A 21,467-nucleotide genomic window follows, 5' to 3' on the forward strand; every position below is an offset into this window, starting at 1 on the left:
GTGATAGCCGCCCAGAAGGACATGCCATGCTTTAGTCACAGTGTTGCCATGAAGTATTGAAAGCAAGTCAGAAAAATGTGGTCTTTGAGACATAATTATCTGAAATCACTGATAGGCCAAATCTGACATCCTCAGTGGCTTCCTTTCCATAAATGACAAATCCGGCATGTGCTAAACTCAGTGCTGAGTGCCGAAGAGAACTCCTCTGAGTCTTAGATTCTCATGGAGTCAAATTGGTCATCTCCTCATCTTCTAGAATCAGATAAAGAAGGGAACTTCACTACTATTTCCAGTAAGTTTAATTATGACAACAAACAGTCGATTCCAGGTTAGAATACTCTGTTTCAAGTAGCAGATCAGCAAGAGTTATTCTAACTTCCTGACATATTTTGTCTTCTAAGGAGAAGACAGGTTTACCCTGGGAAAGGAGTAAGATTTTCTGTTGTGTGGCTTTGAAATAGTGTAGATGGAGCCAAGGACTCAGTGGCAGATTATTCATTTATACCCTTCATCTGTGCATTTCTAAGAGTGAGCACAGTGCTTGCATGGAGCCCTCCCAACAGACACCGCGGAGGTTCCCTGATAGAATTGGGGGGTTAGTACCTCTTGCCTTATAACCCTGTCCAGCTTGCGTTTCCCTCATGCCATATTGAGAGATGACTCTTGACAAACTCCTCCCACTGCCAAAGCAGTGGTTGACCTAGGAGTATTTTTTCTTTCTGATCTAATCTCAAATTTAAACCAAGAGCAATCTCTCCCTGTGTCCACACACACATACCAGTTGAATTTATCAAGCCACCTGCTCACTGAGATTTTAACATTAGACATTAAAATCACCAAGCAATGAACCATTCCCCACAGGGGTAAGGGAATAATGAAACAGCCCCAAACTGAAAACAGAGCAAAGTTTATTGTGTGTGAAAAGTAGTCGTATGGAAATTAAGTAAAATAGCCAGGTACCAGGAAAATATACATTTTGCATATTTTCTGTCCTGTTCCAGAAGCTCGCTCACTCTGCACTCTCATGGACCACCATCTGCAAAGACAGTGGGCACTGTTAGCTATGCACGTGACAGAGACATTTCTCCCCGAACCCTCTCCTGGCAAGCATCGGGGAGTTGCTTGCTTGTATACTTCAGTAGGACATGGGGCATTTTGTGGACCTTGGGAGAATACATGATTACACGCATGGAGGGACTCACCCACCCACAGCAGGAGAAACTGGCTCGCAGGGAGAACTAGCCCCACCCACTGGGCTTCCTACCTACAGGCATCTACCTGGAAAGTGACCGAAGACAGTGCCTGCAGAGGGCACTTGACAGGTCTCGGTGGGAACCCTTCCTTCCTTCCCTTTCAGAATGGGGTTTAGGTCTCTCACTGTGACTTACAGACCTGGGTGCCAGCGGGGCTGTTCTCAGCTAAGCGACCTGAGGCAAACCCCTTCCCCGCCTGAGCCTAGGACCGACCAGCTCTAAAGTTGAGGGTTCTCTCAGGTTCCTTCCAGTTCAAACATTTCTACATCACAGCAGGTCCTTCCCAGGTCGCCCAGGGCCTGCAAGTCCAGCACGCAGCTGCCGCTCTCCGCCTGGTTCCAGCAGGAGCCACCTACCCTGCTGGAGGTGAAGTCTCGGGTCTTAGCACGAAGCTTATTGACTTGAGATTCTGCAATATCTGCACGTTCTTCAGCCTCCTCGAGCTCGTGCTGAGCTTTTCGGAATTTGGTGAGATGAGCGTTGGCTTGTTCATCCTAAAACCAAAGAGCCCGGGCAGGTGAGATCACGCAGCTCTCAGAGCTCCCGTGAGAGGAGACCGGGCTGCCGCTAGCAAACCGCGCGCGCGTCTGACTTACGGCCTCCTCGGCCTGCCTCTTGTAGGACTTGACTTTCACTTGAAGCTTGTCCACCAGGTCCTGCAGTCTCAGCACATTCTTCCTGTCCTCCTCACTCTAGAAATGGGAGCAGCGGAATGTAGGGCCGCATGGGCCCGGCCAGTTTTCTGGGGCTGCAAGTGTGTCCTCTCTGTTCCGAAGAGAGAACCCAAGGGTGTCGGCGCTGTGCAGAGAGAGCGCGCGTTTCCCTCCGCTTACCTGGTAGGTTAGCTCCTTGACCCGCCGCTCGTATTTCCTCAGGCCCTTGACGGACTCGGTGTTCTTCTTCTGCTCCCCCTCGAGCTCCAGCTCCAGCTCTCGGATCTGGGGACACGGTGGGAAGTTAGCCTGGGGCTGGAGCACCAGGGGGAGAGCGGGAGGCTCTGTTCACGCTGCAAGTACCCGCGTCTCCAGTTTCTGGATCTGCTTCTTCCCACCCTTCAGGGCCAGCTGCTCGGCCTCGTCCAGGCGGTGCTGCAGGTCCTTCACCGTCTGCTCCAGGTTCTTCTTCATCCGCTCCAGGTGGGCACTGGTGTCCTGCTCCTTCTTCAGCTCCTCAGCCATCATGGCCGCCTGGAGAGCAAATCATAGCCACTAAGACGCAGACGGTGACCAGGTGCCCTAGAGCCGTCAAAAGCTGCGGAGCAGAGGACCAGAGCCAAGCGCAAGGCAAGCACAGGAGGCAAGGTGAGTGAGCCCACCCTTCCGCAGGGACTGTGAAATGGGCTACCCCGGGCGTGTAAAAGAAGCCGAGGAAGGAAACTTTCAGGGACCAGAGGGAAACGGTTTCTCCCTTTTTCTTAAACTGGCCTCCTTGGAACTTCGCCTGCCAAGGAAATTCTTTCTTTCATTATTGCCATGATCACTGATATATTTTTTCAAAGGAACCTGAGACCTGGAGAAAGTTGATTTCATACCGAGCATCGCAGGTTTGGAGACAGTGAGATTAAGGGAAGGTCTCTAGAGAATCAGTGTGCGTGAGCCAGCAGGAGAGCAGAGTTGCAAGGCAATGGTCTCCGCAGGCAGCAGATGGCGCTGTGGAGCAGGGGCCTCGGGGAGAAGGTGTCTAAGACCCAGGAAGATTAGGTGCCCCTGGGAGCGAAGCCAGCTTCATGTGAGGTGAAATTTGGTGGGATACTGACATCTCATGGTCTCATTTTTATATTTGGAATAAGTCATATGTTGACGGAAAGAAGAGCATAGCCCCCCATGGGCATGAGAGACCATATAATCCTTTCCGGTCTTTTTTTCTATTGCTCCCCTATTTCTCATATCCACCTTTTATATGTGCGGCAGTGGACAGCTGAGTTCGCAGGAGGTGGGCAGTGGTTTCAGAGCAGAATGCACCCCATGTGTGCCCTGGAGGAGGCCCACCTGTCTAATGGGAACTCTCTCAGGGGCGGGAGAGGGCAGGGGGCTTTAATGAAACAGTCTGGGCAGCCACCCAGGAGCAGGAGGGGAGCCGTACGTCCGTGATGGCTTTCTTCGCTTTCTCTTCAGCATTCCTTGCGTCCCTGCTGGCGTCTTCGACCTCGCTCTGGAGCTGCATGAGGTCTGCCTCCAGCTTCTTCTTGGTGTGGATGAGGCTGGTGTTCTAGGGTGAGAGGAGCGGGGGTTACCCAGGAGGTGTGGGGTGGCCCCTCCCCCGCCGCCCCTGCCTGCCCTGCCCTCACCTGGGTGTGCAGCAGCTGCGCTCTCTCGTTGGAGTCCAGCAGCTCCTGTTCCGCCAGCTTCCGGGCTCGCTCGGTCTGCTCCAGAGAGCCCCGCAGCTCCTCCACCTCGGCCTGCAGCAGGACGGCTCTGCGCTCCACGAGCGCCAGCTGCTCCTTCAGGTCCTCCTGGCCCCGGAGAGCGTCATCCAGGTGCAGCTGGGTGTCCTGGCCAGAGGAAAAAGGAAGAGTCTGGGTGAAGCTCAGCATTAGGACCCCACGCCTAGCCGACCTCTCTGAGGGTTGGAGGCCAGGGGAGGTTTCCCGCCGGGAGCTCCTCACACCTTCAGCTGCCCCTGGACGCTCCTGAGGTGTTTGAGGGTCTCCGCAGCCTGGCGGTTGGCGTGGCTCAGCTGGATCTCAATCTCATTCAGGTCCCCCTCCATCTTCTTCCTGATCCTGATGGCTTCGTTCCTGCTGCGCACCTCGGCGTCCAGCGCGCTCTGCATCGTTTCCACCGTTCTCTGGGCGTTTCTCTTCAGCTGCTCAATCTCTTCATCTTTCTCAGCGATCTTTCTGTCGATTTCCGACTTCACTTGTGTCAATTCCAGCTGGATTCGGAGGATCTTGGCCTCTTCATGTTCAAGGGCAGCCTTTAAAGAACAACAAAAAAAAGACTAGTACCAGTGATGGTACCGAGCCTGCTGCACTGCCCTGCAGGGTGGTAGAGCTTCAGTGGAATATTCATAACTGACTCTACAATTCAAAACCCCTAATCTATCTTCAGTGCAGAAATAAAATGTTTCCTTGCTCTTTGTTTAGATTATAGTATCAAAAAATAATCACATTAAATGATCATATTTCTTAGGAGTGTAAAACACCTTGTGGATATTTTAAACTCATCTAAGATTTTGCAAAAATCTCATTTTTAGACCCATTTTAGTGTAATTATTTTTTCCAATAAATTTAAGACAACCTACAGTGTTATGTCATTCAACCTCACAGTTACTCTGTTTGACAGGGAAGGGGCAGGCTGGAGGGCTGTGGATTTTACAGAGGCAAACGTGAAGATGGGGACCAGCTAGCCTGCCAGGGTGGCACCCACCAGGGCCACATGGACTCCTGCGCTGCCTCCCTGGCCTCTGCTCACCTCTGCTTCCTCGAGAGCCAGCTGGATGTCAGCCTTTTCCAGCTCGATCTGCTTCCTTGATTTCTCCAGCTCATGGATGGTTTTGCCATTTTCAGCAATTTGTTCTGTGAGGTCTGCTATCTCCTCTGCAAAGAAGTAAGTTATGATGCATTTGAGCACCTCTGCATGGGTTTCCAGATAGGTAGCATCAACAAAGTCCTTTTAAACTAGTTTTGTACAATTCTAAGGACTCTGTTTCCTACAGGTAAGATAGTGTATAGAGAAAGTAACGTAACCCCTCAGATGAATGCTCTCCATGTGCACACTGATGCTCACGAGTGCAGGGATGTAAGCCTGAGCTCAGCACCTCTTCGCACCCCCTCTCCAGCACCCCTTCTCCAGCACACCCTCTCTAGCACACCTTCTCCAGCACCCTCCAGCACACCCTCTGACTGGCAACTGTGTGAAGGGGGTTTCAGGCAGTTTAAACTGCTTACGCTCCAAGTTCTTATTTTCTCGTTTCACAGTTTCAAGCTGATCTAAAGCTTCTTCGTAGGCGTTTTTCAGTTTGAAGAGTTCGGTGCTCAGGGAGCGTGATTCCTTCAGAGATGCCTCCAGCTCTGCCTGGCTCTCCTCACACTTCGTTTTCCATTCAGCCAGCACCTGGAACACCGCCGTAGAAGGTATCCCACTTACTAGCTCTTCTCCCCAAGCTTCTAACTACATATAACCGGTAAGGGAGACCCCCAGAGTTTGGGGCCACTGGGCAGTGTCCCCTGCCTGGCTCCTGTTCTTCACTAGTGGACTAACCAAGATTTTGTTCTGTACATTCACTGAAGGTCCATAGTTGATCAGCAACAATTGTCTCCAAGAAGCAAATGAATCCTTTGGGAAGCGATGAGCTGGGCATAATTGCCCTTTTCCTCATATGAAAATGGGCCTGTATTCTTAAATATTTCATTAAAACTCTGCTTTGAGTCAACCTATCTGCCATACCCAAGGAGGGCTTCTGGAAGCTTCTCAATGGACCCCAGTTATGTTCCTGCATGTCAGCCGCCTGGACAGACTGGCTGTGTGCGGGAAGGAAAGTGTTTGGGGCCAAATAACATTGTAGAAATGGGTTTGTCTCCACTGACAATATTTGAAAGGAACTCCCCCCTCCATCCCATTCCCATTTCATTTTACAGACGAGGAAACCACAGCTCAGTGAATCCCAGGACTTGCCCAAGCTCTCACTGCCAGTGTGGGGCAGGGCGGGGCAGGGGCAGGACTGGGACCCAGCCTCCTCTGCCTCTCCGCAGGCATTCTCTGCATCGCAGCGCTCAGCCAGCACGGAGCGGACCCCACACCTTGTCAAAGTTCCTCTGCTTCTTGTCCAAGGCCGCGGCCATGGAGTTGGCTCTGTCCACATCCACCATCAGGTCCTCAACCTCTCCTTGCAGCCTCTGCTTGGTCTTCTCCAAGGAAGCACATTTCGCGTTCACTGCCTCAACCTGTTCCTCGGACTCTTGAAGGCGCTGAGCAAGTTTTTTCCTTGAAGGATACGAAAGAGAAGCAGATGCTATTTAAGTTTCGATCCTCTGGAACATCACTGTTCATCATGTTGGAATCACCAACCTTGTGATCCAAACACCCATTTGCTTTCCTAAGCCCAGGAGAACCTCTTGGCCGCTAAAAATCAGTGATCCACAGCCTGCCTTGTCGCTATCCGGGATCAAAGGGGTTTGTCTGCCTTAAGGAAATGCGCTAAGGCCGGTCCCTCCCGTGGCCCAGCCTGCATTCGAAGACCCCAGATGGGGAAACAGCCAGTCACAAAAGAAGTTCATTCCCTGGTAGTTCAATCAGTGCCCTCTCTCATATGGTCATCTAAGGGTTCAAGTTCTTATAAGGTAAAGAGAGTTGCGCACTTGGCCTCCTCCAGCTCCTCCGTGCGCTGGATGGCGTCCGTCTCGTATTTGGTTCTCCACTGGGCAACCTCGCTGTTGGCCTTGGACAGCGCCCTCTGCAGCTCTGCCTTGGCTTCCTGCTCCTCCTCATACTGTTCCCGAAGCAGGTCACAGTCGTGGCGGGAGGACTGCAGGGCGTGGGCCAGGGCATTCTTGGCCTAAAGAAGTCAAGAAAGAGGACAGCCCCCGGGGGTTAATATTTTAATGCCATGTGCATGATACAATCCAAGTCTGTTCCTCCTGCCCTCACCTACTGAGTAAAGTTGCCCGGAGGTGCCTGAAAATTAGATCAAAGAAGCCTCGCGCATGACTACCTTGCTGTCTTCCTCCAGCTGCCTCTTGAGCTCCTCTGTTTGCTGGGTGAATGCCTGCCTGCTCCGAGAGAGCTGCGACACTATGCTTTCCCTTTCTTCCAGCTGGCGGCTCAGCTCACCTGTGAGCAGAAAGGAACGTTTCATTAATTCCCCCATTAACTCATTCACTTACCAAGCTCCTACTGTGTGTGAGGCACTGGGGAGAGAGTAAGTTACAAGGTGTGGCCCTTCCTTAGGGGCGAAAGGATGAGTCTGTGAGGAGGGGAGTGAAAGCACAACCCGACGAGTATTGTGGACGACAGAAGTGAGGAGAGACTTTTGTCCCTAAATCCCATGAGAACAACTAAATTTAGACAGGGCCAGGAACTCGTAAACACTCCCACCAGACCTTCCAGCGGCAGGTGTTTCCAGTTCTTTGTCGATTTGTCATTAAGGGAGTCAGTGCTTTCCCAAGGACTCGATATCTCTAACAATTTGAATGTGGACTCTTGGGTGAATATGCTAAGTTCAGGTTTACATGTGTACTTGGAGGTAAGAGAAGAAAGGAGGAGTGAGACACTTTAGAGCTATCACCCTGAGGTTATTTTGGAATGGCAACTAAACTACTTGTCACTGTTGTCTCGGTTGTGGCTGCAAGCGAAGAATTGACCCACCAGTGATGATGGGCTGCAGGACCAGTGGTGGGGGAAGCCACATTCTCTAGGTGAGAGCCCCAAATAATGGTCCTCGATATTGTTATTGCACACCAAGAGCCTATACAAATTGGCCATGTTCCTTTATTTATTTCTTGACTGCAGACAACCTGAAAACATGTGCAACAAGAAGTAGAAAGTCATGGGGCTTGGGTTCTAGTCCTAGTTCTGTCTTTTAGCCTCTTTCCATGCAAGGTTATATTCACTTTGAAAGAGTTTGAACCACGTGACATTTCAAGTCCCTTCCCTTTCTGGTCTACCTCTCTGTCTCTCTCTCTGTCTCTGTCTCTGTCTCTCTGTCTCTCTCTCTCTCTCTCTCTCTCGTTTTTCCTGAACTCACATTCAGTGTTCTCCTCCTTCAGGACACTGAATGGCTCTTCTTCTGGGTTATTCTAATCGTTTCTCTCCTGAAAAGGTGCTTTTGTAGAAATTCCCCCCCAAGCAAATTCTGCCCTTTTGTTTTGCCCTGTTGCCCCCGGTAGGACTCCACAAGGTGTTGCGCCCCCCCCCCCCAGCTCCCACCTCCCGTCACTCACCCGCCTCGGTCTGCAGACGAGACTTCTGTGTGGTCAGCTCACTCAGGCTCCTCTGAACCTCTTCGTTCTTGCCCCTGGCCTCGCTTAGCTGATCCTCCAGAGTTCGGCATATTTTTTCCAGATTTGCCTACAGGATTGAGAGAGAGGAGAAAAGTGAGTCAGCACTGAGATTTGAATGACCCAAGAGGTCCCGTTAGCACAAAGCATCAGGCCCCGTTCTGCCTGAGTACCTTGGATTTCGACACGCTCTCCACGCTGCTGGCCAGGTCGTCGATCTCCAGCTTCAGCTCGCTCTTCTCCTTCTCCAGCTTCTGCTTGACCCTCTGCAGGTTGTCTATCTGCTCCGCGAGCTCGGCCACACTGTCCCCGTGCTTCTTCCTCAGGGCGGCCGCCGTGGCTTCATGCTGCAGGGTGGCCTCCTCCAGGTCCCTGCGCAGCTTCAGGAACTCGGCCTCCCTCTTCTTGTTCAGCTCGATCTGGGTGGAGGTGACGCCTCCCGCCTCCTCCAGCCGCTCACTCAGCTCCTCCAATTCTCGGGCATAGTCGCTGCGCTGCTTCTCTGCCTTTGCTCGGGTCGCCCTCTCCGCCTCAATCTCCTCTTCCAGCTCCTCAGTGCGAGCCTGTGGAGCCAGTCAGCCCCAGAGTGACTCACTCTGAATGTCGAGAACAGGCCAGTTTCCACCAGTGTTAAGCAAACCAATTCTGGAACTTCTCCCAGGGAAATAGGAGTATTGCTAATTTCATTTAATACGACCTTTTCCTGCACCAACACGGTCATTACCCCGCAGTGATCAACTCAGGATGTGGTCCATTTGGTAAAATGTTTACTCAAAATACTTCAATTACGTATTTTATTTAAGATTATATGAAAAAATTATCCATACTGTTCTGTCAACAGGCAGACCCCTGCGGCTGCCCGCATGCTCAAAGCGGCCTAGAGCACAGAGCACCCAGCCTGCTGTGAGTGACCCACATGTAAAAAAAAAATCCAAACACCTCCTACCTGTAGCTCTTTGATTTTCTTCTGAAACTGAAGGCCCAGAGTCTGCTCGTCTTCCACTTTGCTCTGCAGCTGACTATATTCAAAATCCTTCCTGTGAAGGGAAGTGTAGACTATGTGAGGACAAATACTCTGGAACTGGCAACATCGAATCAGCCAGTAACTTGCAAAACTGAAACCAGTGGCTTGAGAGCCTACTTCTTAAGCCTTTCATCCAGCTGCTGCTTGTCGTTCTCCAGATCGATTATGGACTCATGGGCAAGCTTCAAGTCTCCCTCGAGCTTCCTTTTGTTCCTTTCCAGGTCTACACGGAGCTTCTTTTCTTGCTCTAGGGAGCTTTCCAGCTGCAAAGGGGATCATTTCCTCTTGAGAATAAATGCTTTGCCCCACAGGGTTCTTGGGGGCTCTTCCAACCCTGAAGCTCCAGGACTGCCAATTAGCAGTTTACTTACATCATCGACTTGCTGTTCCAGTTTGCTCTTGATTTTGCTCAAAGAATTGACTTTGTCTTCTTCTGCCTGCAGGTCATCCAGGGTCTGCTGGTGGGCCTCTTGGAGGGCCTTCTTCTCCTTGGTCAGCTTGGCGATGGTTTCATCCAACCCGGCGAGTTCCTCGGTAAGGTTTTTAACCTAAGGAGAAGCCACAAGCAAGTGTAAGCGGAGATCCAGTTTGGTTTGCAACGACTACATCAAACTGGGAAGACCCACGAAGAAAGCACCTTGTTCTCTGTGGCATGCTTTTCCTTCTCGACCTTGGCCAGTGTCAACTCGAGGTCGTCAATGTCTTTCTTGAGCTCTGAACATTCATCCTCCAGCTTCCTCTTCTTGGCCGTCAGCTCAGCATTGATCTCTTCTTCATCTTCAGCTCTCTCTGTCACCTCCTTGATTTTGGCCTCCAGCTGGAATTTGGCTTTGATCAGCTGGTCACACCTTTCCTCTGCATCCAACAAGTTTTCACTTTCCTTTAAAAAAAGAATCATGATTTTCTTCAGTGAGATAAGGTGTGTGATATTCCAGTATTTTGTTATATGTGAAGCTTTTTATGAAACATCTGAACTAAAAAGCAAAAATCCCACCAAAATTCTAATTTTCTTAAATAAATCTAGAAGGAAAGCGAAAACAAAAAGATTTCTAAACACATACAGCTTGTACTTGGAGCTGCAGGTCATTCTTCTCTTGTACTAGAGTCACCAACTTTTCCTCCAGTTCCTTTCTCTTTGCCTCTGACTTGGCAAGTTCATCCTTGGTTTTCTGGAACTCTTCCTTCATGGTGGCCATCTCCTTCTCGGTCTCTGCGCTCTTGAGGAGGGGCTTGATCTTGAAGAAGAGCTTCATCCAGGGCCAGTGCTTGACGTTCATGAAGGCGCGGATGTTGTACTGGATGCAGAAGATGGACTCCCTACAAACAAAATATCAGTTATTTCTCAGAGAGACCCCCCCCCACACTTCCTGAGAAGAGCTCATGTTTGAACAAAGAGCCCACTCCACCTTCTCTGCACCATCTTCTGGAATTCCACGCGCATGAGGAAGCCTCTGCACACAGCTTGCGTCCGAGTGATCAGTTTGGCCAGGCGGTCATCTCGCATTTCTTCCAGGGTTCCCAGCAAGCCAGCTTTGAAGAACACCTGAGAGGGAGAAGGAAGGGTGAGTCAGGGTTCTGCAGAAGTCTAAAGGGACTATAAAGGCCAGCAGCTATCAGAATTGATGCATTACCTTGGTGTGTCCAAATTTGTACTGAGTGTGGTCAATATCGATGGACGCCAGCAGCTTTTCACAAGCTTTCTTGCTGTCGATGAACTGTCCCTCAGGGATTGCACTGGCATTAAGCACTCGGTATCTGCCGTTGTAGACATGGAAACAATCAGAGACTATTAGCAAAATCATAAACCTTGGAGGCCATCCAGTTCAGCCTCCCTTCCTGTAGGCAAGAAAGCCAAGGCCCAGAGAGGCAAAGAAACTTGCCCACAATCACACTGCTAGACAATGGCCTAGAGTCTGGGCCTCCCGATTCCCAGTCCAGGAGGTTTTCTGCCCTGTGCATATCAGACAAGCTCCTGAGAAAAGATGGAGGAAAGAAGTATGTACACTGTGGCCAAGTAGTAGGTTATTTATTTCACATGGAAGTCCACAACTGTCCTGTTGAGATGGGTCTTTTCATCAGTATTTGTCTCCCCCAATTCCAGTGTTTGCACATGTTATCAAGAATCATATAGCCCTGCTGGTGTGGCTCAGTGGCTGAGTGTTGACCTATGAAACAGGAGATCACGGTTCCATTCCGGTCTGGGCACATGCCCAGGTTTCGGGCCCAATCCCCAGTAGGGGGCGTACAGGAGGCAGCCGATCAATGACTCTCATTGATGTTCTATCTCTCTCCCTCTCCCTTCCTCTCTCTGAAATCAATTTAAAAAACAACATATTTACAAAAAAAGAATCATGTAGACCTTTTAAGGACACACCTTTGTTTAAAATCCCCGTAGAGGATGCGGTTGGGGAAGCCCTTCCTGCAGATGCGGATGCCCTCCAGGACGCCGTTGCAGCGCAGCTGATGCAGGACGAGGCTGTGCTCCATGGCCCCTGAGAGCAGACGCCAGAAACATCAGTCCCCACAGAATTCCAAAAGAACCACTGCCATCTAGAGAGCCGGCAGGTGTCTCACCTGGGGTTTTGGTTTCGTTGGGAATTATACAGCGCACAAAGTGAGGGTGGGTAGTTCTTAAATTTGACATTAGCTTGTTCAGGTTTTCCTAAAAGAAAAAGGTTAAATTTGACAGCTCACCGTAGACTTTTACAAACACAGAGATGTATTGTAATGAAAAGCGGGGTATCTGTTTTAAACTTATAACGAATTCTAAAGAATAATGGAATTATTTAGCTCTTTCTTTAATAGCCCCCTGGCCAGAGGAGCGGGCAAAAACAGAACAAAACAAAACAAAAACAAAACAAACACCTTATATAATAGCCTTTTGTTTCACAGTGAGCCAAAGACTAAGGAAGAACGCTGTCTAAAATCAGCTCAAGAGAGGTATGCGGTCCGCTGGAAAGGCAAGTCAGAGCGTGTGCAGCGGACTCCCCTCCCAGGCCAGCCAAGCAGCGAGTCACAGGACCAAATGATCATTAAGCTCTGGCCCTCATTTAAAGTCTGTCAAGCCAGCACTTCACTAAGTGACAGTAGCCAGATTAAGACCACACTGCTATTCTTGAATAGGCCAGCTTAGAATCTCTACATCGCTCACTTTGCGATGACTTAAACCAGCCATGAGCAAATAAATGTGAATTTTTCTTACCCTGAAAAGGGCAGAGACAGTTTGGAAAGAAGAGCCCTTCTTCTTAGCAACTTTCTTCTTTCCACTGTCAACTGGAAGAGACAACATATGCACAAGCTTGTTAGCAGGCCCTGTGGACTCAATTGGAAGGAGGGGGCACCACTTCAGGGCACTCAGGGAGTCGGTTACCATCTGTGGTGGCAAAGGTGGCATAGAGGTGTGCCAGGAGCCTGTTTGAGGACTTCTGGTACAGCCCAACCACCGTCTCGTTCAGGGGGTCCTTGTTCTTCTCCAGCCAGCCACAGACGCTGTAGTCCACGGTGCCCGCGTAGTGCACCAGCGAGAAGTGGGCCTCGGCCTTGCCTTTGACAACCTTGGGCTTCTGGAAGTTGCTGGACTTGCCCAGGTGCTGGTCATGCAGCTTGTTCTTGAAGGAGGTGTCTGTGGCCTTGGGGAACATGCACTCCTCTTCCAGGATGGAGAAGATGCCCATGGGCTAGGTGAAGGCAAATGCACATGGGGTAAACCAGAGCTGCAGTGAGAACAGCAGGGTGTATGAGGAGAGGTCACTGAGTGATGGAACAGGATACCTTCTCAATGAGCTCGATGCAGGCAGCCAGGTCCATCCCGAAGTCAATGAACTCCCACTCGATGCCTTCCTTCTTGTACTCCTCCTGCTCCAGCACGAACATGTGGTGGTTGAAAAACTGTTGCAGTTTCTCATTGGTGAAGTTGATGCACAGCTGCTCCAGGCTGTTGTACTAACACAAAAGTACAATGTTCACGTGAAAAGTTAGACTTCTTTCTAAATCAAGACCCATCAACTTTCCTCCTCATTGCTCAGACAGGCCAGCTCACTTTTGCTTTCAGATACGGTCACGTACTCCAGGGCCTAGCTGAGATCTTATCTCCTCTTGGAGTCTTCTCTGCACTTCCAGCTGGAAGGTGTTCCTCCTTCCCCTGAGTTCCCGTGGTCTGGGCCTCTCCTGTGCAGCGACCCCAGGCTGCCTTACTTTGTAGCTACTCTTCGGTATGCCTTACATAGTTCTCACCTTCCTCTACAGACTGCATGCTCATCTTTTATTTACCTGCATGTCTTCTATCTGGCAGACATCAAATATACACTTTGATGAACTGCTTTATGCTTCTAACCCAGAACCAGTGGGAAATTTATGTAAAATATTGCATGATTGGCTTATTATCAAATCCTCTGTTACGCCTGCTCTCCCTAAGTCAGTAATTGCACTTGAGATATTTTTTTACTCATTGGACTATATCCTTTAAAATTGTACTTGACACAAGTATTCCCTGCCTCTCTCTTTTTTAAAAATATGTTTTTATTGATTTTAGAGAGAGAGGAAGGGAGCAGGAGAGAGAGAAACATAGATCAGCTGCCTCCTATATGCCCCCTACTGGCGATCGAGCCCACATCCCGGGAATCGAACCCACCTCTGGGTGCCCAGATGACGCCCAATCCACTGAGCCACACCGGCCAGGGCAAGTGCTCCCTTCTCTGAAAATAATACAAACCCTCCCCACATTCTTCTCTACCTGATCCACCCTCCATCTAGTTTCCCTACAAGATGTGATGTTATAACATGCAGGCACCTGGACATCTTCCCTACAGAATCATGAAAACCGATCGCCTCACAAAGCCACATAAAAGCACGAACACGAGCAGCACAAACCTCGAAGATCTCAAAGCCCGCGATGTCCAGGACCCCAATGAAGTGCTGCCTCGGCAGCTTCGTGTCCAGCTGCTGGTTGATGCGGGTGACCATCCACAGGAACAACTTTTCATAAACGGACTTGGAAAGGGCATTCACAGCATGGTGAACCTGGGGGGAGGCCGGCGATGAGTCTGCCGCCGGCCATGGTGCACCTGCGGCCCCGCCCCGCCCGGAGGGGCTGCCTACCTGATCCACAGTTTGACCTTTGGTCACGTACTCGTTCCCAACTTTCACTCTGGGAAAGCACAGCGCTTTCAGGAGGTCCGAGGAGTTCAGGCCCATCAGATAGGCTGTCTTGTCCGCCACTAGCAAGAGAAGAGAGACTGTTACAAAGGGAAACTCTGATGCTTGGCAAAGTAGCAGAATCACTTTGAAAACCATCCAGATGTTGCAGAGTGGGGCTAAGTTTGTCTCAGGGTGTTTTACTTTTCACACCTCTAAACTGCTCACATGCGGCCGATGGAAGCTGAGTCTCTCAGAGAACAGGGCAGACTGTGTGAAAAGGCAGGATGGGGTTCCAGAAAACCCCGGTCACCGCTCATCACAGCTGAAATGGGGCCATTCTGGCAATTCAGCAGACACGGGTGGTAACAGTGCCTACAGGCACCTGAGCCCTGAGAGGTTCGTTTGGCCACAGTCAAGCATCTGCCGACCTTGGTGCTTTTGTACCTTCGGTGCCGTCGGGCTCTGCCTGCTCCTCTCGCTGCTTCTGCTTGAACTTCATGTTCCCATAGTGCATCACGGCTCCTGTGAGCTTGTAGAGTCCAGACTTCTCTTCTGGAGTGAAGCCCAGGATGTCAATGGCACTCTGGCATGGAAAGAGCAGCATGTCAGCCGGCTGACCCCAGTGACAAGGACGAGCACCCCACACCTTTCTCTCTGCCTTACATCTGTGGCCAGCAGCTCCTCCGCATCATCAATACTGGCCACCAGGATTTCACCCTGGCTGATGAAGGGGTAGTCGTAAGGGTTGGTCGTAATAAGCAGCAGCTCTGAAATGAGTAGTTAGAGGAGGTCACACAGATGCAAAGAGAACATCTGCCCAGTAATTCTGAGCTCCTGTGTTCTGGTTTGAAACTTATTGCTGGAGCCCAAACTGAATATACAGCTCGAGATCTCTTTTTAAACAGCCTCACCGTACTCAGGCTGTGATTGGGTATAAAGTGTCCAGGGAAGATGGTGCAGCCGGTCATGCAGGGTAGAGCAAGAACCCCAGGGGAATGAAGTGTTTAAAGTCTCTTGCCTTGCATGCAAATGGTGCTTATTAAGTAGGTTCAGAAAAGTTAAAAGGGAAACTTGGTGGTGTGTGGGTGAGGTAGGAGCCCACATTGAGGGAAGCACAGGCTGAAAAGCTGCAGTCTTTTTCCAGCCTTGGGACCAGAAGGCTGAGCAAACACAGCCTGAGGGCACTGAAGACAGTATGCACAAGGCCCATTAGGTGCAGAACAAATGACTACACACAGGCTGGATTGTTCACGGATTTTGCGCTGGCCTCACAGCATTTGGTGAAAGGTTGGTTTCTGTGTCAGAACACAAGGGGGCGCTAAAGGACAATTAAATGCTTAGTTCAGAAGGTTTTTATAAACCAGCCCTGAGTTCAGTAGTGGTTTCATCTGGTTCTGTCCCATGGATTCGGGTTTTTTTTTTTTTCCAAATTGGCACATCGCTGTCAGGATCACTGCATCTCATTTTGAAAACAAACTTCGTTGCCTGTTGCATTCCCTGTGTATAGTGCAGCTCTACTTGGACCAGTGATTTCAGAGGCAAAAATGCCTAAAAGACTAACCCCCAGGGACTTGCTCACCTATGAGCTCTGGCTTCTTGTTTGAAAGAATCTGGTAGAAAATGTGGTAGCTTCTCTCAGCCTTCAGCTGGAAAGTCACTCTTGATTTTTCCAGCAGATCTGTGAACACAAACACAGGACTGTCTTCCAGGCTGCTCCCTACCACCCTGAGATGTCATCTGATCCTGATCATCTACTTACAGGTTTCGATATCTGCCGAGGCCAGCTTCCCAGTGGTACCGAAATGGATTCGGATGAACTTGCCCTGTGGGGGACAGGGAGACCAGCGTGTACCAGGGCCCCAGGTGTTCCCACCAGCCTCCTGGGCCAGGTGAGTAGGAGCTTTATTTCCCCATAGTTTGAAATTAAGTATGTGCTCCTCTTCCTCCCTCCTTCCCTTCCCAGATTGACGTGCCTTCCTTTCCCATCCCCTTTGTTCCGCACTGCCTCCAAACCGCCCCACCCCATGCAGTCAACAAAGTAAGGGACTGATTTTTTTTTTCTAGGTGCAAATGAAACCATATCACTTCCCTGCCTATAGAATCCTTCCGTAGCTTCCTGAGTGAAATCCAAACTCCTGGTGGTCTACAGATACCTATGTGACAGGTCTCTCTCTGCCTCTTCCCTCACCTCATGGGCCCTTGCCCACCTCTCTGCAGCCACTCAGACCCTCTTTACATCCCTTGACTAGACCAAGCCCTCCCCTACTTCAGAGACCGTGCACTTGCTTTGCCCTTTGTCCTGCATATCTTGGGGTTCACAGTCCCCCCCCAGAGGCCATCCCTGCCGACACTAAAGGAGACCCTGCCCCAGTTCCTCTATCACAGGCCCTGTTGGTTTACTGAACTTCATACAAATGTGTCATTAATGGAAATTGTCTTGTTGATTTGTTTCATCCTTTCGCTGTCTGTCCCCTCCGGATTGTAACCTCTGTGGGGACAGGGACCTTGCTTATCTCGTAGGCCACAGAGAAAATCCGAACGTAACTGAACTGAGACTCACAAAGCGAGAGGAGTTGTCATTCCTCACAGTCTTGGCATTCCCGAAAGCCTCCAGCAACGGGTTGGCACTGATGATTTGGTCTTCCAGAGTCCCCTAGTGCACGAAATCGGGGAAGGAAGAAGCCACGGAAGGGTAGCAAGCAAAGCTTCTGCTCTGCCACCCCTGCCTGTCCGTGCTGCCCGGCAGTCTAAGGCAAAGCCAGTCCCTCCCGCCCCGACTTCCCAGTCTGAGGATGAACCAAGTCAACAGCAAGTCTCACTCAGCACACCTTTGCCATTTTGTGATATTTAGCTTTAGTTCAGTGTCTTGACACAAGTCAACGGCACTCCACACACCTTTGCCACTTTGTGATATTTAGCTATAGTTGGGTGTCTTGACAAACTTCCTTTAATACTTCGGTTCCTTGCTTCTCCAGTCAGCTAGGTTGTCTGATCCACTGGAGACCATTGTAACATTTTTGTTTAGAAAGGTAACAACTATATGCTGCAGTTCTCTCTAGTGGGGAGGGGATATGAGATTCTGCCCTAAAAGAAGGAGCTCTCTGCCATGCTCCCCCGGCTGACCTTTCTCAGACCCTCATTTTCCAAAACCACGACAGGATCTGGTCCCATACGATCAGCCATGCCCTGGGTCATGTAAGATAACTGGCTGCCCCTCCAGATGGTAAGTCCTGGCCTGCTCTCCTTTCCTGGGAGGGGGGTGTTGCCTCCCTTTGCTCCCTCACTGAGAAGTTAAGACAAAGGGTAGAAGGAAGCACAGCCAGCCTTCATCTCCACACCTTCATTTTGGAGTCCTTCTTCTTGGCAAGGTCTCCAGTAGCTGCAATTGTTGCAAAGTACTGGATGACCCTCTTGGTGTTCACAGTCTTCCCGGCCCCGGATTCTCCGCTATTTGGAGTGATCAAAAGAGAGGGAGAGAAGGAGAAACAAGTTCTGTGAGTGCCAACAGTCTCTCCAAGATGTCACAGAGGCCTGGACATGCTCTAAGCCACATCAGACACATCTACCAAGCAAATAAAAGGGACCACACAGAGGCAGAGCCCGAGGAAGGCTCCCCAGCCGAGCTGACCCAGGGTGGGCAAGTCCAGTTCCCTGAGGCCTTCACATATCTCTCGCCCATCCCCAAGTCTGTCTTTCCACTCTAGACTTTGTTCTCCATACTTTCCAGTGGACAGATTAGAGCGAGCGCTGCCTTTGCACCGGGGACAAGGAGCCAGCTATGAAACCGCTCTACACCTTGCAGACTTACGTGATCAGAATGGACTGGTTTTCGCGATCTGCCAAATGCAAAAGTAAAAGAGTTGATGGCAACATAGAAGGTGCTTCCCCCTTTACCCCTGTTCTCAAGCAGTCGCAGTTCAGTGCTCAGCTCCTCTTCCCTCTCGTGGTTTGCTTAGTCCTAGGTGAGAGCCTGAGACTGAGACTCAGGGGTTAAGGCCCTGCTTAAAGCCAGCCAGTGGCTTGTCACCTGGGTCGGTGGCTTCTGATTGTATTAGGTTGAACCATATGAAATTGTCAGTACTGTTTTGGGCCCATAGAAACCTTAGTTTCATAGGGTTTAAACAATACTTGCATCGAATGCAAACTTCTCACCAGGGTGTGCAAGGGGCTGAGATCTGGCCTTTCTGCCTCTTTAAGCAACTTTACCCCCCTGTCCTTTGTATGGAGGTCACAGGCCGGACAGGGCAGCCCCAGGACCACATGGCGCTCCTTCTGAGCCCCGCCTGCGGCTGCCCTGGCACCCCAGGCTCCCTCCTGGAAACCTACCGGTCAGCATGAACTGATAGGCGTTGTCCGAGATGGAGAAGATGTGGGGCGGGGCCTCCTGGCGCTTTTTGCCCCGGTAGCCATCCACCACCTCGGGGTTGTACACCGGCAGCCACTTGTAGGGGTTGACGGTGACACAGAACAGGCCCGAGTAGGTCTGCGGGAGGGAGAGTAATACGTATGCGTGTGTATATATAAAACCTTTGCTTTTATTATTTTTCACTTTTTTTTTTTTTTTTACAATAAACAAGTAAAAGAAGATATATTTTCTCTTTATAGGTGAGGCAGGGGAGACTCAAGGAGGGGCGTCGCTGGACCTCCCCCAGCCGGTGGGTAACGGTGCCGAGGCCCGAGCCCGTTCTCCCCGCCGCCTGCGGCTCTCCCGCCCCGCGCCGCCCAGCCTGTCCCCTGGCCGCGCCTCTCTGCGGGTCCAGCCGCCTCGAACCCCGTCTCCTCCTTTCCGTAGAATCCCGCCCGGCCCCGCCGCCCCGGCCCCGCGCCGCCCAGCCTGTCCCCTGGCCGCGCCTCTCTGCGGGTCCGGCCGCCTCGAACCCCGTCTCCTCCTTTCCGTAGAATCCCGCCCGGCCCCGCCCGGCCCCGCCCCGCCCCGCCCGCCGCGCCGCACGGACGTAGATCATCCAGGAGGTGTAGCGGTCCTTGAGGTTGTAGAGCACGGCCGGCTCGTTCAGGTGCGTCAGCATGGCCATGTCCTCGATGCGGTCGAACTTGGGCGGGTTCATGGCGTACACGTCCTCGGGCCGGACCACCAGGGTCTGGAAGGGAGGTGGCCGCGCTTACCGAGCGTGCCGCGTGCGGCTTGCCCACGCGGACCCCCGTCCCTACTTCCTCAGCGGGACAGCTATTGCTGGAGGCCTTAGGGGGAGACCGAAGCTACCGGAGGAGCGCCTCCTAGACGGGGTCTGCCTCCTGCGGGGCTCCCGACTCCACACCTCGGGGTGCACAGCGCCCGTCGCCCCGACCCAGGGCAGGGGGGACGTTGACGGAAGCACCCGAGCGCTAACTGCTTCCGTCAGCCACGGTCAGGATCTCCCACCGGCTCCTGGGCCAGAATGTGCTCCGCTTTCTCCCGGGAAGCTGAGCAGGGACGCGGTGACGGGCGTGCAGCGCCAGAGCCGCGGGCAGGGGCGGGCGCGGGTGGGGGACCAGGCCGCCGCCCGTGGGGCCGGCCGAGGCTTACCCGGCCGTCCTCGGTCTCCACCGTGACCTTCCCGTCCTGCGCGCTCTTAATCTTCCCCTTGGCGTACTCCTCCTTCGCGTCCACCACGAAGCAGTAGGTTTTGGCATCAAAGGGCTGGTTCTGAGCCTCAATCCTCTCCTTTTCCGACTTCCGGAGGAAGGGGGCGGCCGTGCCGAACACTTCCATCTCCGTGTCGCTGCTCATGGTGCCAGCTGGAAGGCAACCCGTGAGCCCCGTCTCCGGGCGGGCTCCAGGCCTGCCCTGCATCTGCTCTGCCGCCCAGGAGCTCCACCCACAAGACTTAAGTGCGGGACAGTGAGGGCCCCTGTCACCCCATCTCCTCATTGCCCAGGCTCGGATTGCTGAAGGACCCAGAGGCCAGCGCAGCCCTCTAGAGACCTCGCTGTCTTTCAAATCCAGGTGTGGCCGGGGGAAGCTTTAAAAATAAACACCATGAAAAATAAGGGCCATTCTTCAAAGAGATTCTGCTCAATGGCAAATAGCTACGGCGTTTTGAACGTTTTGAGTCAAGGTGGCTACCTCCTCTCAGGAGGAAAGTGCCTGTGCCTCCTTCAGCTGCCCATCTGACCTCGGCACCCGCTGCGAATATGGCCTAAGCGCTGCCTCCTCTGCTCCTGCCCAGCCACCCCGTCCTGTCTGAGCTCTCAGACTCTGCACCCTTCAGGCCCTGGGGACTGGGAGGAACCCATGACCTCCGTCACCTGGAGATTCCCACCAGCCAAAGATGTGGCCAGAATTCTCACCTGAGAGTCTCACCCACAGGACAGCAGAGGCCACAGCAGCCGTGGAAATCAGACCTGCAATAAGAACCCGGGAGGAACCTGGGCACCTGGCGGCGTCTGGTCCAGCGTCGAGTCAGCTCTTGATAAATTAGCTAAGTAAGGATAAAGCACTAATAACTTTAAAAGAGCCTTGCCCCAGAGATGGGCTGGAGGAGCAGATGGGACGTGACCCACAGGAGAGTCATGAAGGTAGCAAAAGCCCCAGCTGCCCCCATCCTGGCTCCTACCAGCCCACTATGGAGCCTTCTCCAGTCTGCAATGCCTCCATTAGACTTGGGCAATAAAAACAGACTCTCTGTTTAAAAAGCTTGTGGGTCCAGGCCCTGGTCAGGGAGAAATCTCTAGGACTGACTAATGGACACCCAGGCAGTCCAATTGGTCTTGAGAAGACAGAACACACAACAGGCATACAGCCCAGATGGGGAAGGTGAGGGCACAGGAAAGCACCAAATCCCACTGTCCCCTGCACGACTCAGAGACAAAGGGAGACCGTGATCATGGAGGACAGGCCAAGGTCCGTGGAGAGTCCAGGGGACCCTGCCCATGACGGGGAGCTGGGAGGGGGAAAGAGGGTGGGCATTTGGGCCCGGGGAGATCTAGCTCCACATCCAACCATTTCTTAGCAGGGCCAGACAGGGCCCTGGCATAGGGCGCTCTGCCACACGGAGGCAAAGAGCCCTGCAGGAAGGGCTGTGACTTACCTTCGCCCAGAGAGCAGCTACAAAGGGGCTGCTGCTGGCTGGGCTTTTATAGGCCCCGCTAACCCCCATGGCTCATTCCTTCTCTATAT

The 21,467-nt window shown here is 51.9% G+C and overlaps 1 protein-coding gene across 2 annotated transcripts; it reads right to left on the reverse strand.

The window, feature by feature from the left end:
* Nucleotides 1-891: 891 nt before the first annotated feature.
* Nucleotides 892-20,783, reverse strand: LOC308546568 (myosin-3). Of its 2 annotated transcripts, XM_081115669.1 has the most exons (40): nt 20,639-20,783; nt 19,875-20,086; nt 19,306-19,449; nt 18,677-18,833; nt 18,159-18,186; nt 17,689-17,797; nt 16,911-17,003; nt 16,110-16,173; nt 15,930-16,028; nt 15,014-15,117; nt 14,795-14,933; nt 14,312-14,430; nt 14,084-14,233; nt 12,986-13,156; nt 12,585-12,891; nt 12,417-12,487; nt 11,789-11,876; nt 11,589-11,706; nt 10,846-10,969; nt 10,621-10,757; nt 10,276-10,531; nt 9,852-10,094; nt 9,586-9,762; nt 9,332-9,477; nt 9,137-9,227; nt 8,364-8,753; nt 8,134-8,260; nt 6,906-7,024; nt 6,553-6,749; nt 5,995-6,178; nt 5,143-5,308; nt 4,667-4,791; nt 3,861-4,169; nt 3,541-3,744; nt 3,336-3,461; nt 2,270-2,440; nt 2,087-2,191; nt 1,850-1,945; nt 1,610-1,747; nt 892-1,036 (listed from the first exon to the last, which is right to left on the reverse strand). In XM_081115669.1, exons 2-40 carry the CDS (start codon nt 20,076-20,078, stop codon nt 1,010-1,012), a joined length of 5,823 nt encoding a protein of 1,940 aa, XP_080971795.1. In that variant the 5' UTR covers nt 20,079-20,086; nt 20,639-20,783; the 3' UTR covers nt 892-1,009. The 2 variants fall into 2 exon arrangements, with proteins under 2 accessions (XP_080971795.1, XP_080971794.1); XM_081115668.1 differs by having other exon boundaries at nt 14,084-14,430.
* Between the last annotated feature and the right edge of the window lie 684 nt (nt 20,784-21,467).

This window comes from Miniopterus schreibersii, assembly GCF_964146895.1.
Source record: "Miniopterus schreibersii genome assembly, chromosome: 16".
Taxonomy (NCBI): Eukaryota; Metazoa; Chordata; class Mammalia; order Chiroptera; family Miniopteridae; genus Miniopterus; species Miniopterus schreibersii.

Coding starts and splice junctions, on each gene's coding strand:
- LOC308546568 (XM_081115668.1), bottom strand. CDS start 20,078: ATGAGCAGCGACACGGAGATGGAAGTGTTCGGCACGGCCGCCCCCTTC. Junction 17,798..18,158: donor AACCAGTCCATTCTGATCAC/GTAAGTCTGCAA, acceptor CACTCCAAATAG/CGGAGAATCCGGGGCCGGGA. Junction 3,745..3,860: donor GCGTCCAGGGGCAGCTGAAG/GTGTGAGGAGCT, acceptor TCCTCTGGCCAG/GACACCCAGCTGCACCTGGA.